This window comes from Sitodiplosis mosellana, unplaced genomic scaffold (assembly GCF_009176505.1).
Source record: "Sitodiplosis mosellana isolate CC-2019 unplaced genomic scaffold, AAFC_SMos_1.0 Smas_scaffold_13, whole genome shotgun sequence".
NCBI lineage: Eukaryota > Metazoa > Arthropoda > Insecta > Diptera > Cecidomyiidae > Sitodiplosis > Sitodiplosis mosellana.
The window spans coordinates 407,599-422,442 of NW_022595255.1; the positions used below are offsets into that span (position 1 = coordinate 407,599).

Consider the following 14,844-nt stretch of genomic DNA (forward strand, 5'->3'; position numbering starts at 1 on the left):
TGCTGATACTCGATGAAGCTGGGTGCCGTTATATAACCAAAAAATATGCGGATGTTTTTTCTATGCTAAAGCATATATCTGTCGACTGAGTCAAACTCTGGATATAAACTATCATTCTTATTATCTAGAAAAAAGGAAACGCTTATCAAGTTGCTGTATGCAGTTGGTAGTCATACATATATTCTATTTTAACAAAAACATTCATGTTGAAATATTCTCAATAATTTTTTTCAACTTGAACTGGAGAACTATTTGAATCTTTCATAAAAATTGGGATATTTTTGCATAAAATTATAACTTGAAAGTCACATTCTATTATTTTGAATCATTGCTTTGGAATATGAGCTCGTAAATACAAGTTCGAAACGCTTAGATAAAAAATCGAACAAAATTATATTGTTCAATGAATCAGAAAATACAATAAAACTTCTAAATACTGAAAAAAGTTGTTCTAGTCAGGGAAATTTGCGCTATATCATCATTAGTGGCATAAAACATCGCCGCGGCGAACGGGTTGATAGGAAACAATATAAATGACGTCATAGATGCATATCGACATCATCTAGTTATCAGAGATACGGTCTATTACGTAGTATTGCACAATACATTGCACACAAGAGTTATTCAACTTTGCAAAATAGCGTTTTTCAGTCATACTTACGAACGTGGACCTCTTGGATTTATTTTCCGATATAAATGTTCATCATTCAAACAAGTGTCAAAACTTATAGAGTTATTATTACTATTATTATGCAATTACCAGTTGAAAATAGTCGAAATATTTGTCAAACCAATTTTATTTAGAAAATTATAAATTTGTTTTTTTTTTATTCGTTTAATTTAATAATCGACTGTAAGCTTTGTAAGTGCTTTGCCATATTGGTCAATTATATTTTACATTTTTTTTAAATTTAGTAGGTATAAAAATATAATTAATAATTTATCTAGTAAATAGAGATAAAGATTTCTTCGATTAGATTAAGATTGGCAAATCGTTTAACGTCTTAAAATATTACTTTCTTAAATTCTATCTAAATTCGCTAATATTCCAATCAAATTCCATAATTCGGTTCCACTTATTGCTAATGAGTTTTTATACAGAGTTAGTGAGGTATTTCATTAAAATTGAACGAATTCCAATATTGTTCGTTCAATGAAAATATGATGTTTTTCTATATTTACGATCATAATCATCTCTTTTCGCAGAATTTGAAAGTACTTCGTGGGCAACGCTAATTTTTTTGAATTGATTTTGTTGCTCGATTTTCTCTTCATTCGAAGCATCCGAATGCTTATCTGGATGATGTATCAATGCAAGCTTCTTGAAGGACTTTTTAATCTCATCTGTAGAGGCAGTTCTATTGACATCTAAAACATCGTAGTAGTTATCTGACTGAAAACGTTGCAAAGCACATTTTGCTTTCCTCAGTAAATTTTCCGCTTCGTTTAATTTAAATTTTTTAAATAATAGTTCATAGTCGACTACCGCATTCTTGAACTTCCTCACAGCCATCCAACAATCTCCACGCATCTGCAAACACTTTGAATAATCTGTATAGGATGTTTCCATAGCCGTGCTGCAGTCACTAATTGCATCACGAAATTGTCCTGTTTTCGAGTTTGCAATTGCACGTTGACGCAGCAATTTGGGAACATTGCTATGTGGACTGATTTCAAGAACTTCGGTGATCTTCTCTTTCGCTTCGCGATACTTTTCATCTTCTAACAGTTTATTCACTGCACAAAAATAGATTTGGTTAATATCAGAAATGGACACTTCAAAAGGAATATAATAGACTTACCGATCTGTTCTTGTTTTTCGAATTGTTCAATCTTCAAGATCATTGCCTTGGATCGTTTATGATCTGCATCTAGAGCAATCACACTTTGGAAACATTCTAGCCCCTGTTCCCAATTTGTATGATAAATACACAGCGCGTGAATGTATGAAGCATCAACATTTGATGGATTCAATTCCATACATGATGTGGCGATTTCATCAGCCTCCTGAGAAAAGATATTCCATTCAAATTCAATTCAAGAAGGAAAATTACCGATCACTATAACAACTTGAAATGAGAAATAATAAAATGAAAATACCTGGAAACGTTCAAGCGTTGCCAAATATTCTGCTTTCAGTAGCTTCAATTCAAAATTAGCATGTGCTATTTCCAATGCATCATCCACACAGTTAACTGAAATTGAATTTATCTCGTTGTATGAACAAAGTCAAATTTTTTTTTAACATTTATCAATATACTTACGTGCCAATTGAAATTCACCCTTTTCTGAGAATACTTTAGCATTTTCTTCGAATCTTTTGAATTCACGGCACCTTTTCTGATGCCCATCGATAGTGTAACTTTTTGATCCCGTTTCGAAATACTTTTGGATTTCCGCATCAGCAGAATCAGTATCGCCAAGAGCCAAGTAACATTGAATCATACAGTCATAAGCGTGAAAATTGGTCGAATCAAACGAAATTGCAGTTCTACAATCTTCGATGGCTGCCATGAAGTCTTTAGTTTTCATCAGGCATTCTATCCGAGCCTTATAGAATGAAAGATTTTCAGGCCATAGAGAAATTGCTTCAGAATATTTCTTCAACGCTTCTTCATAGTTTTTCTTCTTATGGTGTTTATCAGCACAAACAATCAATTTTTGAGCCGTTTTGTGCTTCAGTTCTTCTTTTAGGTTGTCAACTTTGGTAGTAATCATTTCAAACTTTGTGGTATTCGCTTTCAAACCTTTGCACATTAACGCCCGTTCATAAACCACAATAGTATATTCAATATCGTCAAGATAATGATAACATTCTGCGGTACGCAATAGCACTTCACTCACATCTTTTCCGTTAACGAGCAATATGGTATCGACTGACATATAGTCGTCAATTGCAGATAAAAAATTTCCTACTTTGGAATGTGCCATAGCCCGACTGTAATATAATTGGCGAATAATATCAAGCCGAAATACGATATGAGGCTTGTTAAAACATTCTAGAGCTTCTGTGTAGTTTTCAATGGCTTCATGAAACTTTTTTTCTCCAAACAGATCATCACCTAGAATCAAAAAAAAAATCCCGAATGAATTAAACGAAAATATAATCAACATTTTTCGTCGAAGCGCACCTTTTGATTTCTTTGCATCTATATTCGAGAAAGTTTTTTGCATGTACTTGCATCTTCTATGACTCGAATCCATTTCAATTCCTTTATTCAAGTGTGAAAGAGCTTCGTCAACATTTCCTTGGGTAAATGATTTCAGACCTTTGACGTACAATTGGTCCGCTTCCGAAAGACCTCTTGCGTCTTCCAATTTTCCAATTTCCTATGTTTCGAAAAAGAAATGTAAATTATGTATGAAAATAGTTTCCAAACCAGTAATGTTATCAAAATTACCTCTTCTTCACCTTCATACATATAACATTCTGCCAAGCATAGTTTAAAGCATATACTCTGCGGAAGAATTTCTAATCCTCGTTTAGCGTGTTCAACTAAAAATAGATCACCATTAAGTACTACTTTGGACACAGTGGTATCAAAATTCACTTGTTAAAAACATACTTGCACTTCGAAAGTCTTCATTAATATAACTTTGAACGGCATTTCCATCACATTCACGTAATTTTGTGTAAATCTCTTTGAGTTCTCCATACTTTTCTTCCTCATGTGAATTTTGAATCAGACGTTCGATAGCTCGCTCAGCTTCGTCATATTCACCAAAAATAAAACAGCACCTAGCGATATATTCATAGCCCATCATGTAGTTGTCATCTATTTCCACTGCAATTCTACTGTCATCAAGAGCTCCTTTGAAATTTTCCAATGAGATTAGAGTTTTGCATCGATTTCCATAGAAAACGCAGTTTCCTGGCCATACATTTATAGCGTTTGTGTATAGTTTCTCAGCTAAACGATAGTTTCCGTCATGGTAATGTTTATCAGCGCGTGTATTTATGTCTTGAGCACGCTTATGACGCAATCGAATCGTCATCTCTTCCAGTTTCAAGTGCACTGCTCTTGCTTTTTCCTTGCATTCTCTGATTTCTTTCATGAACAATACGCGCTCATACTCTTGAATGCACTTTTCAAACTCTTCCAAACACTCGTAGCAATGAGTACGTAGCAACAATGCATTGGTACAAAACGGATCAATTTGTAGTGCTCTGTTGCAATCTTCAATCGCTCGACGGTAGCTACCAATTTCAGAATTGGCAAGCGCTCGGTTATACAAAAGTCTAAGTATTATTACACTTTTGTATACAAAATTGCTCGGCAAATTAGTTTCCAGTGCTAATGTATAACATTCAACAGCTTCACAATATTTATTGAGTTTGAAATAAGAGTTACCTGCAAAAAAAAATTAAACGGGTGTTATTCGATAAATGAATGCTAAATAAATGTACCACAATCAATGTTTGACATTACCTAACTTCATACAATCTTCTATACTTTCTGCATCTGTCCGAATCTTTTGGACTTCCGCATGATCTTCATTCAATTGATCAAGCCTTGACTCGAATTCTCGTATGATTTCATTCAATGCCTCGTAGTATTTACACATTGATAAGATTTGAGCACTATCAATATTTTCTGCATCAACAGTTAAGTGATTTTCGCAGAATTTTTTCAATATCTGTTTAAAATAAAGTCAATGCAGTGAAATATATTTTGTGTTTTTGTATTTTTAATCATGAATAATTCAAATATTTAAGTGAAATAAGATTAATTCATACCGTAATTTTGTCCGATGTTCCAACTATACGCATTAGAAACTTTGATCTAAGCTCTCCGAACAATTTCAATGGATCATTTAAAAAATCAATTGTATTTTTATAAGCACCATTTTTGGACGCTGTTGATTCACGATCTTGGACTACCATTGTTTTCATTGTAATAACAAATACAATTTCACAATTAACAATTTTTTGTACGACGTGAACAGCTGGAGCAAACAATGTCAATTTCTGATGTAAACATGACAGAATTCTGTAGTTAATCAATTCATCAGCCGCAATGCCATCTACAGAACTTTGAGGTCAAAGTGTGAACTATATCTTGTCAATTGATGTCAAATGTATTTGAATTCTACTTATCTAAAGAATTGGTCAAGTTGGCGAATAAACGACTAGGAATTCTCCCATAAAATTGAGTCCTGGTGGAAGATCTACCTGTGAATAAATTGAAATAACAATTCTGTCTATTCAGCGTCTGACATCTAGCAATTTTTACTGGTTAATGGAAGATTTCATAATGAATATGAATTATTTCAATGAGGGGAAGTCATTCAAACGAGAGAAAATAGAATGGAAAGAGAGTCTTATATGAAACTGTTGTAATCTACCTTTGTCAGTTAAACAGTTAACATGTGTACAATACAGTTGACATGTGTAATAGCTAAAAAGTAAAATTCACATGAAACTCACTTTTCAACTTTAACTTGATATTTTATTAGTTCGAATTCGACTTCTTTATTACTTGTTTTCATACAAATATAAGTTTGGTATGTACAATGCTAAATTTTTCCGAAACAAAGGTGTTATTTTTTATCATTTAAGCGAATGTACTAAATTGATTACATATTAATTCAACGAAGTTACGTCCTAACAAATTCAATTTTGGATGCTGGGAGTATTAAAATGAAGTGTTAATTTGTGACATTTCCTCCAAATCTATTGACTAGATCGAGAGGAGAGTAAGTTCATCTGACTTTGTTATGAAAGAGAAGAGTAAGTTTCTTTCGACACAAAAATGGTTAAAGGCGAGTATGTTCATTTTTGGCGGGTCCTCGCGGTTTTCCACGGTTTCCGCGGAACTGATAAGAGATAACAACTTGGTGTCTTCGGCAAAGTTGTAGCACTCGAGGTTTTCTATAACATTGCTCAGTTATCTCTTATCTCTTATCAGTTCCGCGAAAAACGCGAAAAATGATAAGAAAAAAAGTTCTATATAAAATTTGCTTTTTTATGTGCGCGATTTGCGCGCAACTGATAAGAGATAAGAGATAGATGTCTTCAGCAATGTTATAGAAGACCTCGAGTACTACAACTTTGCCGAAGACACCATGTTGTTATCTCCTATCACTTGCACGAAAACTGTGAAGACCGCAGAGGCTAGACGGTACTACAACATACTCTACTTTAACGCCAACAGAATCATCAGAAAACATACTCTCCTCTTTCAAAATATATTAGAATTTTTTCACATACTCTCCTCTCGATCTAGTCAATAGAAATGTGGATGGGTGTTCCATGGTTATGGTTTTTTCGATTTACACACGGTACAATATTCGATATTGTATTTGTCGGGCAGACAAATTTCATGGAAAAAGTGTCGACAGTTGAATGCAATGATTTTCATTTTCAGCGGATCTGGAATAAATGACAATAGAAGGATTTAGATTTATTTTGCAGAAACAACTAGACTATTCTAAAGGCGAGTTCACACGCTATGGCAGTTTGCCATATATATGGCCATAGCGTGTAATTAGAGTATGGCAGTGTGACATAGTTCTATGGCATCATATTTTTCGACTCTGCCATAGAAATATGGCATCACTATGGCATACGTGTGATTGAAGCACTCACACTGTTGTCATAGGCAACAACTATGACATAGAAAAAAATATGTTCAACATGTTCGAAATATTTTTTCCAATGGCAGAGCATTGACTGTATATTTGAAGTTTTGCATCAAGATTTCCACTTGAAAATATAAATTTTTTGAAATGCATACATCAATTTCACTTAATTTGATATTTAAATTGAGAAATAAAACTGAAAGACGACTCAACGGGATTGTGTATTGCTATGCTATTCAATATGACGTAATCTGCTTCGCTTTGTTTATGTTAACATGCGCGAAAAAATTCGGAGAATATCATACGATCGCTCGATATATTCTATTCACTTTTCATTGCTCGCGTTCTCTCGTTCTCTTGTTTTCGCTTTTGTATTACTCTACAGTTTGGCTACTCACACTTAATACGATGAAATTATGGTGACTGTATTTATGTTGGTGTTAATTTTTGTGCTTTATTTCTTCCAAATGCGTTGTTGCGAAACCAAAATCACTGCGTTTTTCTATCCATTCACACACCCATACTTTACGTGCCTCTCTATTTCTCGTTTCATTTTCTTCAAATCTCCTCACATTATCCTCCTCTTCTTTCAATACTAAATATGCAGCAATAGCTACCGACAACTTCGCTCTTCGAGACATTTTGCTCAACTGAATGAAATTTTCAATTCCACGGAAAATATATGGCAAACTGCCATAGCGTGTGAACTCGCCTTAACTACCCCCCCCCCCCCCCACCATATAAATCTAATTGATGTGAGTACCTTTGACGACGATTTCTTTTTGACATAGTCCGCAAATGTTATCATTTGAAATGTAGACCGCTTTCTGTTGGCATCGCACGTGTCGATCATGAAGGTTGAAATAGTCTCCGACCAAAATATCATTGCAACCGTCTTGAATGGATACTTGTAACCGTAAATCACACAGCATTTTTACCAGCGAATCTTTGAGACCGGGTATACATTGGCCCATTTTGATTTTATTCACTAAAATTTCCGGATTTATGAATCCGGCGATTCCGTCTAAGAGCTTTGTCATGATTTCGGGCCGATCGAGTGATTGGTTAATTAATTCATTCCATAAATCCATATCGTTGTGTTCCTTGCAAAAATCAATGGCCATTTGAATATTGTCCAATTTATTGATGATGATAGACAGAGCTTCGATTGTATTGCCCATGCGACCATGCAAATACACCATCTCCGGATAAAATAATTTATTGGTGCACACACTCAATGCCTCCTCGATTGGATAGCTATTGGATCGTTTCAAAAATGGCAACAGTTTCTCTCGATTGTACTTCGCATAAAGATGCACCAGTTTTGCGTGGTATCGCCCGGAATTGTCGATTTTGTCAAAAGCATCCAGATACTAAATGGATATTGAAAATGGATTAGCAAATTCTGAACCTCAAGTATTCCATTTTTCTCGCATGAAAATCGATTAGTTCAAAATGATTGATAAATTACCAAGTATAAATATTCTTCGTGATTTTGTAGTTGAGCAACAACAACATCCACCGGGATTTTATTACGCTCCAGTAGCATTGCAATGGCCTGTTCGCTATCCAACTGAATCAAAGGCACAATGGTGCGGTAAATCACATCGTACAAGTTATACTTTTTGATCAAATTAAACACGTCTTTATGTTGAAGCCTGACAAATGCAAGAAAACATGCTTCGGTTCATCACAAAATCACAATTATGCAATCGACGCTACTCACTTCAAATACATTGTCAATGATTTTTCGTATTTGTGCTCATATGAATACAAAAGTGCCAATGATTCCAACAAAATGTCCTTATCCCGTTCGTTAAACTGTTCGTGAACAGCGTTTATCACGGCTGATGTATTGTACAGCGATGGGTCCCATTCTTTGATCAACACCAGAAAACCTTGTGCATCGAATTGTAGGTATTCGTACAAAACCATCTCGTAAACATGTGGTTTCAGTTTGCAATCACTTCCACGGGGAAGATATCGACTAACAGATCTGATAGGAAATACAAATTTGAATTAGTTCACTTTTTACGAACAGCGTTCGTAATGAACTGAAAAGATGTTTCTGCCAAAAATGCCGAACAGATCTGAACTCACCGTAATTTTTGTACTTTGACAAATTTAAACACCTCCTCTTCCCATAATACTTTATCGTTTCCAAATGTTTGTTGACACAATTTGGCCGCTTCGTCGTATTTTTTCTGCTCCAGCAGATGGTCCAAATACAATCTAGCCACACTAACCAATGAATATTTACCACCATGTTCGGATATCACTTGCATTGCTTGTTCGAATTTTCTGCCGGAAAAATAAAATGGAATTGAAATCGTTGTAAAATGTGTGGGAAAAGCTATGATTGTTGATCATTACTTTGAGCATTTTTTTGTATCACAGAATTGTTAATGTTTTCACCCGAGATAATTTAAAACTAGATTGGTAAACAGACTTGCTTTAAATTTGATCGACTAAACTGTCACAGCATCGGGTTTGTGAGGTACTCCAGTCATAAAAATACTCAGGTGGTCGACGAATATTGGTGGCATTTGCTTCTTTGAATGTGCATAAAAATCCCCGATAAACATCCCGCATATTGGTTGGTGTGCGTTTATGCAACAGGATATGGTAGTTCTGACATTTCCGTGGCATGTAAGCGGTATCAAAGCGGATGTCATGCTTTTTGTAAACATTACGCAGTGAGCTCAGCCAAACTCCCATTGAAATGTCTTCGCTAACGTATCGACTCAGCGCTCGACGATTTTGAGCAACAAAGTGAACCAAATTCTTGGAGAGGACATATCCACCGCCGAGAGCATAAGGTAAATAGCGTTCGCAAAGGTTGAAATTAACTTCTTTCCATTGGCCGCGACTTTTTACCATCGCTCGTCCATTGAAGTACCCCCAGTACAATTCTGGCTTGACATTGTTCACAGTGGACTGAGTGCGCTTTATAGATTTGTCATATTGGTATAAATCTTCCAGCAAATAGTCGAGTTTGACATAAGTATCGTCGTCGGTCTTCAGAAGATACTCGAACGACTCAATATTATTGACCGATTCAATCGTATTCAACAGTTTTAACGTGAGATTTGCATATGAATCCGTCAAATCATTCAATAAAAGCAGATCGTTATGTTTGGAATGCTCTTTGGTGAGTTTGTTTGACTCAATGAACGGCAAATTTTCGGTACCAATTGCAAAATAATGCAAAACTTCCACATTCAAATCTTTTAAAAGTGGTTTGTAAATCGCTTTCGACATTTTCTTCTTGAAGAGATTAAGTGATGCACTCTGCTGTTGAACGGTGTCTTGTTGCAAAAATCCACTTTGATCAAACTCAATCGTGTTTGCAACATAGTAATTATCGGAGGATTCATCGATTTTCGGATTTAAATTTAGCCATGTTTGCCGAATGGCATTGCGCTGTCCAATATTTTTCGGTGCCGATAAAATGACAACCACAAGAAATATCGAACTGGTTGAAACATTTCGTTCCACCGTCGAATGCAGTCGGTCTAAATCAGTTTTACAACTTTTCACATTAATCACTGATAGGGTTATTGTACAGCCAGCGATAAAGGCAAGTCCAATCGTTATTAAATGCAAAACTAATGTTCTTTTTCGATAGAAAATCATTTTGAATGGCACAACTGAAATGACTTGATGGCAAATGTTGAGATTTCTATTTTTGTTGACTTCTGTCAAAAATGCACATAACCTCACTTCATTGATTTTCTTCTGTCAAACAAATATCTACGCTGCAAAGTCTGTTTACAGTCACAGAGGCCACACATAGACGTCATGAAATTTAAAAACAACAACAAAAAATGGGATGTGAAATCTGATATATGTCTTACTCATGTTCAATAAACCATTTGACTCGGTCATCGTTTTCATACAGGCTGGCAACAACGATATCTTTTGGAGATACAATAAAATATTGATTCTCCTCAATCAGCGTATCCAAATGATAATCGTTAACCTTGTATTCCGAATATCTAAACCAAACAACAAGAACCAAATCGTTTACAATGTGATTATTCGTGTTATTTTTTTTTTTAGCAAAAAACGATTACACGCAGCTATTTGCGTTGAACTTACCCCCTCAGCGATAGGCTATTGGTGCATATTTCTTCGTAATCATAGCTTTTATATTGAATGACGCACAAAATTGGGCGTAATGCTTTATTTGTCGTTGGATCTTTCTCTTTGGGATAGCCTAGTACAACTAATTGATCACTTTCCAACGGTCCAAGTCCACAAATGTAGCAATCCATTTGAAACGTGGAAACTGAAATGAAATTTTTTGGGGGGTTTTAGAATAAAAATGGGCAATTCGAGACTAAAAATAGATTTTTTTAAGGAAAATAATCTTTTCTTACTTGGATCAACAATGAAATCAGGCAATCCTCTCGTGGAAACTTCAACGGAATTTCGTTTTCGAATCACACAAATGCGAACGATATCAACCCAGCCGATGAGAAGCGTCGTTGAATTTGACCATTTCAAATTACATCGAAAGTCATTGAGCAATTGATCTTTTGGTTCTTCCCACTTGATAAGACCCAGCGAGCATTTCTCATTCAAATCATAGACACGTACTCCAATCACACTGGCCCATGCCACAAAATGATCGGTCCATGCAATGGCCGACACAACACCTTCGGCTTCACACAGAACCGTTTGTTTGAGACCTTTCAAAAATGTTTTTTCATGCAATGTTAATTTTTGGTCGCCAATAATGAATCGACGTCCTGAACCGGACTTGTAATAAACCGGGTCCAATGCAATCGTTTTTACTGCCCGTCCGAGTTTTATGTTGTAATTGTTTTCGTCTGTGTAGAAACCACTGATCACCACCGTTCCTTCGTCCGAGCACGTAGCAATGTATTCGCCCTTATTGTCAATCGAGATCTGATTCACTGAAACCATATGAACCGGAAAGTCCTGTGCATTATTTATCGAATTGTCCACGGTGTTCCCTTGATGGTCCAGCAAATGTACAGCGCCCCAATGCGTTCCAATGCATAAAAACTACCGAACATAATATTAGAAGTGAAAGTTGTTTACGTGTTTGTTATTATTTTACCTTGGAATGCACAGCGATACAGCTGACTGCATCTTTATTTAGAATTCGTTTCAGGTCATTTGACATTCGAACATACTTTAACTTTGGCTCAACCTCCTCCTCGTCAGAACTTTCATTTTCTTGTATCTAGAAAATAAGTAACAATAACATTAGACAGAAAAAAAACATGTTTTTTGCACATATATTAAGGTCATGGTTGATACGAACGGTTGATGTATTTGCAGACATTTCGAGAACTAATCTATTTAAACACTAATTAAGGCAAACTCATTGAACATAGCAGTCAAATGACACATATACACAAAAAAAGATCAACAAAAGAACTAAAATAATTCCAATTCGAACGAATCGATGATATTTATACGCGGAATACAGTGAAATGCAGAGCAACAAATTCCATTTGACAGATGAGTCAATTGTTGACAGCTGATTAGCCACTACAGTTCAGCAATGTTTGTTGTCACATTTAATTCAATGGCTCACGCCTAGAGGGTCTAGTTGTCATGTTTTATTTTGTAGGCAATTTTGTTGAAAAAGCATGTTGAAAATTCGTTTAAAAATATTTAATAAAAAAAATTGCCTTATTTTTTGAAATGTGGATCGACGCATTCACGATTATTCGCTTGACTAAACAATCATTGCCATTCTATTTTTTTTTGAATAAGTCATGCATCGTTGACATTTGTATGCCATCGAAAGATGTTTAATGGAATGCGCCGGTCACACAAAACTATATTTGTCTATCTTTTTTTTTCTTCATTTATTGACATTTCAAGAGGAGCTTCGTTGTAGAAGACTTCTTAGCATCGATCGAATAGTTTTTTATGCAAAAAAAATTATTATCCATTGTAAATAAATACGATAAAATTAAGTAAATCGATAAAACTAGTTAATTCATAAAATGGGTTCTGAAACTAAATCGAGTGCTCGTCAGCGGAGAAAGTCGGATAAATCGAATAATAGCGAACAAGACGTGACAGCGAAAAAGGATGCAGTGACGAATGGCGATGAAAATTCGAAGCAACGGAGGCAGTGAGTATTGGCTACACAAAATTTGATTTGGTCTTTTTGGTTTTCATTTTCATTTTCTATTTTAGAAAAAAGCCTACGGCTCGTTTGACAAGTTATCGTATTTGGACACGTTTAGTTATCGTTGCTGCGGTTTTGATTATCGCATATTTTACGTCAAGCAGAGATAAAGAGCGAAAATTCGCCACACGTCGCGAGTCAATCATTCTCAGAGCTCAGAATGTTGATTGTTCACCGGAGTATTTGAGCGAAATTTCCGAGTTCAACTCCTGTGTACCGAATAAGTGTGGACGGTTTGTGACGGATAATTTGGTTACCGAACCAGAGGCAAATCTTTTGATTGACCTGGCCAAAAAGGGATTATCATTTGGCGGTGGTACTGGAGGTGTGTCGATTTTGGATCTTCACTCAGGCGCACTGTCCAAGGGAAAGGGTTTTATTAATATTTACACGTTACCTGAGGCAAAGGGATTCTTGAATGAAGATGCCTTGAAAGCTTATAAAGTAAGAGCCTAATACGGTGTGCTTCATGAATTATTTGAATCTTTTTTGACATTTTCTTATGGATAACATTCTCTTGTAGATTATTCGCCGAAAAATAGCCAAAGCCATTTCCGATAAGTTTGCCATCGATGTAAACGCAATTTACCTTACACATCCAACATTTATTTCTCGTATTGATAATGAAACAGCAAAAACTGTGCATGATGAATATTGGCACCCACATATCGACAAAGTAAGTTATGTATTCTGAATATATCTGTATATGGACACAAAATTTCTGAATATATTTCTATAAAATATCATCTGATAATCATTTTAGGAGACCTACAGCTCATTCCATTACACCAGTCTATTGTATTTAAATGAGTTTCATCGTGATTTTGAGGGTGGCCGATTTATTTTCATCGATGAAAACAAAGCTGATAACCGCACAACACTCTCTTCGATTGAGCCGAAGAGGGGACGCGTCAGTGTTTTTACATCGGGTGCAGAAAATCTGCATCATATCGAAAAAGTTACCCAGGGGACAAGGTAGGTTCGTTATACGTATTCAATATACGTATGCATATGTGGAATAGCATTAAAATTGCTCAATACATAGATAGAAAGCAAGAGCCATTCTTTACATACAGTCATACAATACATTTTCTCTCTTGTCACCTCTAGGTACGCAATGACCATATCATTTACATGCAACCGTGAATACGCCATCGCTGATCCAGCCGAACAAAAGCAAGCCGAAAAGAAGTGAAAAGTGTGCACTGGAAAATTAAAATCGATCAAGATTTTCACACATACCGTATAGTAGAGACAGTGTGTATCGTTGACTGATTGTAAATACTATAACTCGATTTCAAAGTTTAGAAAAACTGTCATCATGTAAATGGATTTTAGTTGGATATGTTCACTCCGCACACACAAATAGCACCCAAAATATTTGATAGTTGATTGCTCGTTGATAGAAAATTCTGTTTGAATTAAAAATGTAACCACTGTTGATGGATCATCAATGAATGTTTCGAATGATAACCTAGTAATTGCAATAAAACCAGATACATCACTGCAAAATACAGCATTTTTTTTATTCATTCATGAAAATCAAGTACACAAAAGCTAATTTATAAATAGGACGAGTTAAAGTATTCAAACAATCAAATCAGTCCATGGGGCCTTAAATTAGATTGGACTTCGTGTGCCGCAACAAAAACTGATTACATTTTGGAAAGGTATTTTGAAAAGTGTACGATGTGCTTCGTTCTGATGAATGAATAGTGTTAATCCAAACAAAGCGAAATATATCACCAAAATATAATGCCAATATCATAGACAGTGATCTTTCGCACAGTAATTCAGCCGGTAATAAGACGGCATTCTATATCATTGAAACTCACTTATACATACAACAGCCGGCTGTGCCATTTGTTTACGTCAATACTCATGCAGGGGCACAACACTTGATTATACGATTTTAAAAATAATACATCCATAAAAAATACTACCAATTACACTCGTTAGCTGCGTGTATGCTAGGGGCTAACCACGGATTTTTTATTGACAAAATCTGTTTTTATCGCCCAATTTTAATGATATCCGTAAAAAATTGAAAAAATCTGTATACATACACACACAATAGTATGGAG

At 35.4% G+C, this 14,844-nt stretch overlaps 4 protein-coding genes across 4 annotated transcripts; 1 reads left to right on the forward strand and 3 right to left on the reverse strand.

Annotated features, from left to right (window-relative positions):
• Positions 1-781: 781 nt before the first annotated feature.
• Positions 782-5,173, reverse strand: LOC129567864 (uncharacterized). Its single transcript, XM_055445221.1, has 9 exons — positions 4,739-5,173; positions 4,431-4,638; positions 3,567-4,352; positions 3,402-3,496; positions 3,132-3,330; positions 2,265-3,062; positions 2,101-2,195; positions 1,803-2,007; positions 782-1,737 (listed from the first exon to the last, which is right to left on the reverse strand). The coding sequence occupies exons 1-9, from the start codon at positions 4,892-4,894 to the stop codon at positions 1,151-1,153; spliced, it is 3,129 nt and encodes a 1,042-aa protein (XP_055301196.1). The 5' UTR covers positions 4,895-5,173; the 3' UTR covers positions 782-1,150.
• A 251-nt stretch (positions 5,174-5,424) lies between these two features.
• On the reverse strand, positions 5,425-12,016 carry LOC129567866 (vacuolar protein sorting-associated protein 41 homolog). Its single transcript, XM_055445224.1, has 10 exons — positions 11,879-12,016; positions 11,672-11,797; positions 10,965-11,616; positions 10,684-10,873; positions 10,440-10,580; positions 8,683-8,883; positions 8,309-8,578; positions 8,054-8,240; positions 7,346-7,955; positions 5,425-6,373 (listed from the first exon to the last, which is right to left on the reverse strand). Exons 1-10 carry the CDS (start codon positions 11,897-11,899, stop codon positions 6,258-6,260), a joined length of 2,514 nt encoding a protein of 837 aa, XP_055301199.1. The 5' UTR covers positions 11,900-12,016; the 3' UTR covers positions 5,425-6,257.
• LOC129567873 (beta-1,3-galactosyltransferase 6) lies at positions 8,747-10,277 on the reverse strand. The gene is made up of 2 exons (XM_055445232.1): positions 8,956-10,277; positions 8,747-8,883 (listed from the first exon to the last, which is right to left on the reverse strand). The coding sequence occupies exon 1, from the start codon at positions 10,216-10,218 to the stop codon at positions 9,037-9,039; it is 1,182 nt and encodes a 393-aa protein (XP_055301207.1). The 5' UTR covers positions 10,219-10,277; the 3' UTR covers positions 8,747-8,883; positions 8,956-9,036.
• Positions 12,017-12,177: 161 nt separating the features above from the next.
• On the forward strand, positions 12,178-14,272 carry LOC129567876 (2-oxoglutarate and iron-dependent oxygenase domain-containing protein 3-like). The gene is made up of 5 exons (XM_055445234.1): positions 12,178-12,703; positions 12,769-13,204; positions 13,284-13,436; positions 13,524-13,735; positions 13,871-14,272. Exons 1-5 carry the CDS (start codon positions 12,573-12,575, stop codon positions 13,953-13,955), a joined length of 1,017 nt encoding a protein of 338 aa, XP_055301209.1. The 5' UTR covers positions 12,178-12,572; the 3' UTR covers positions 13,956-14,272.
• The last annotated feature ends 572 nt before the right edge of the window (positions 14,273-14,844 follow it).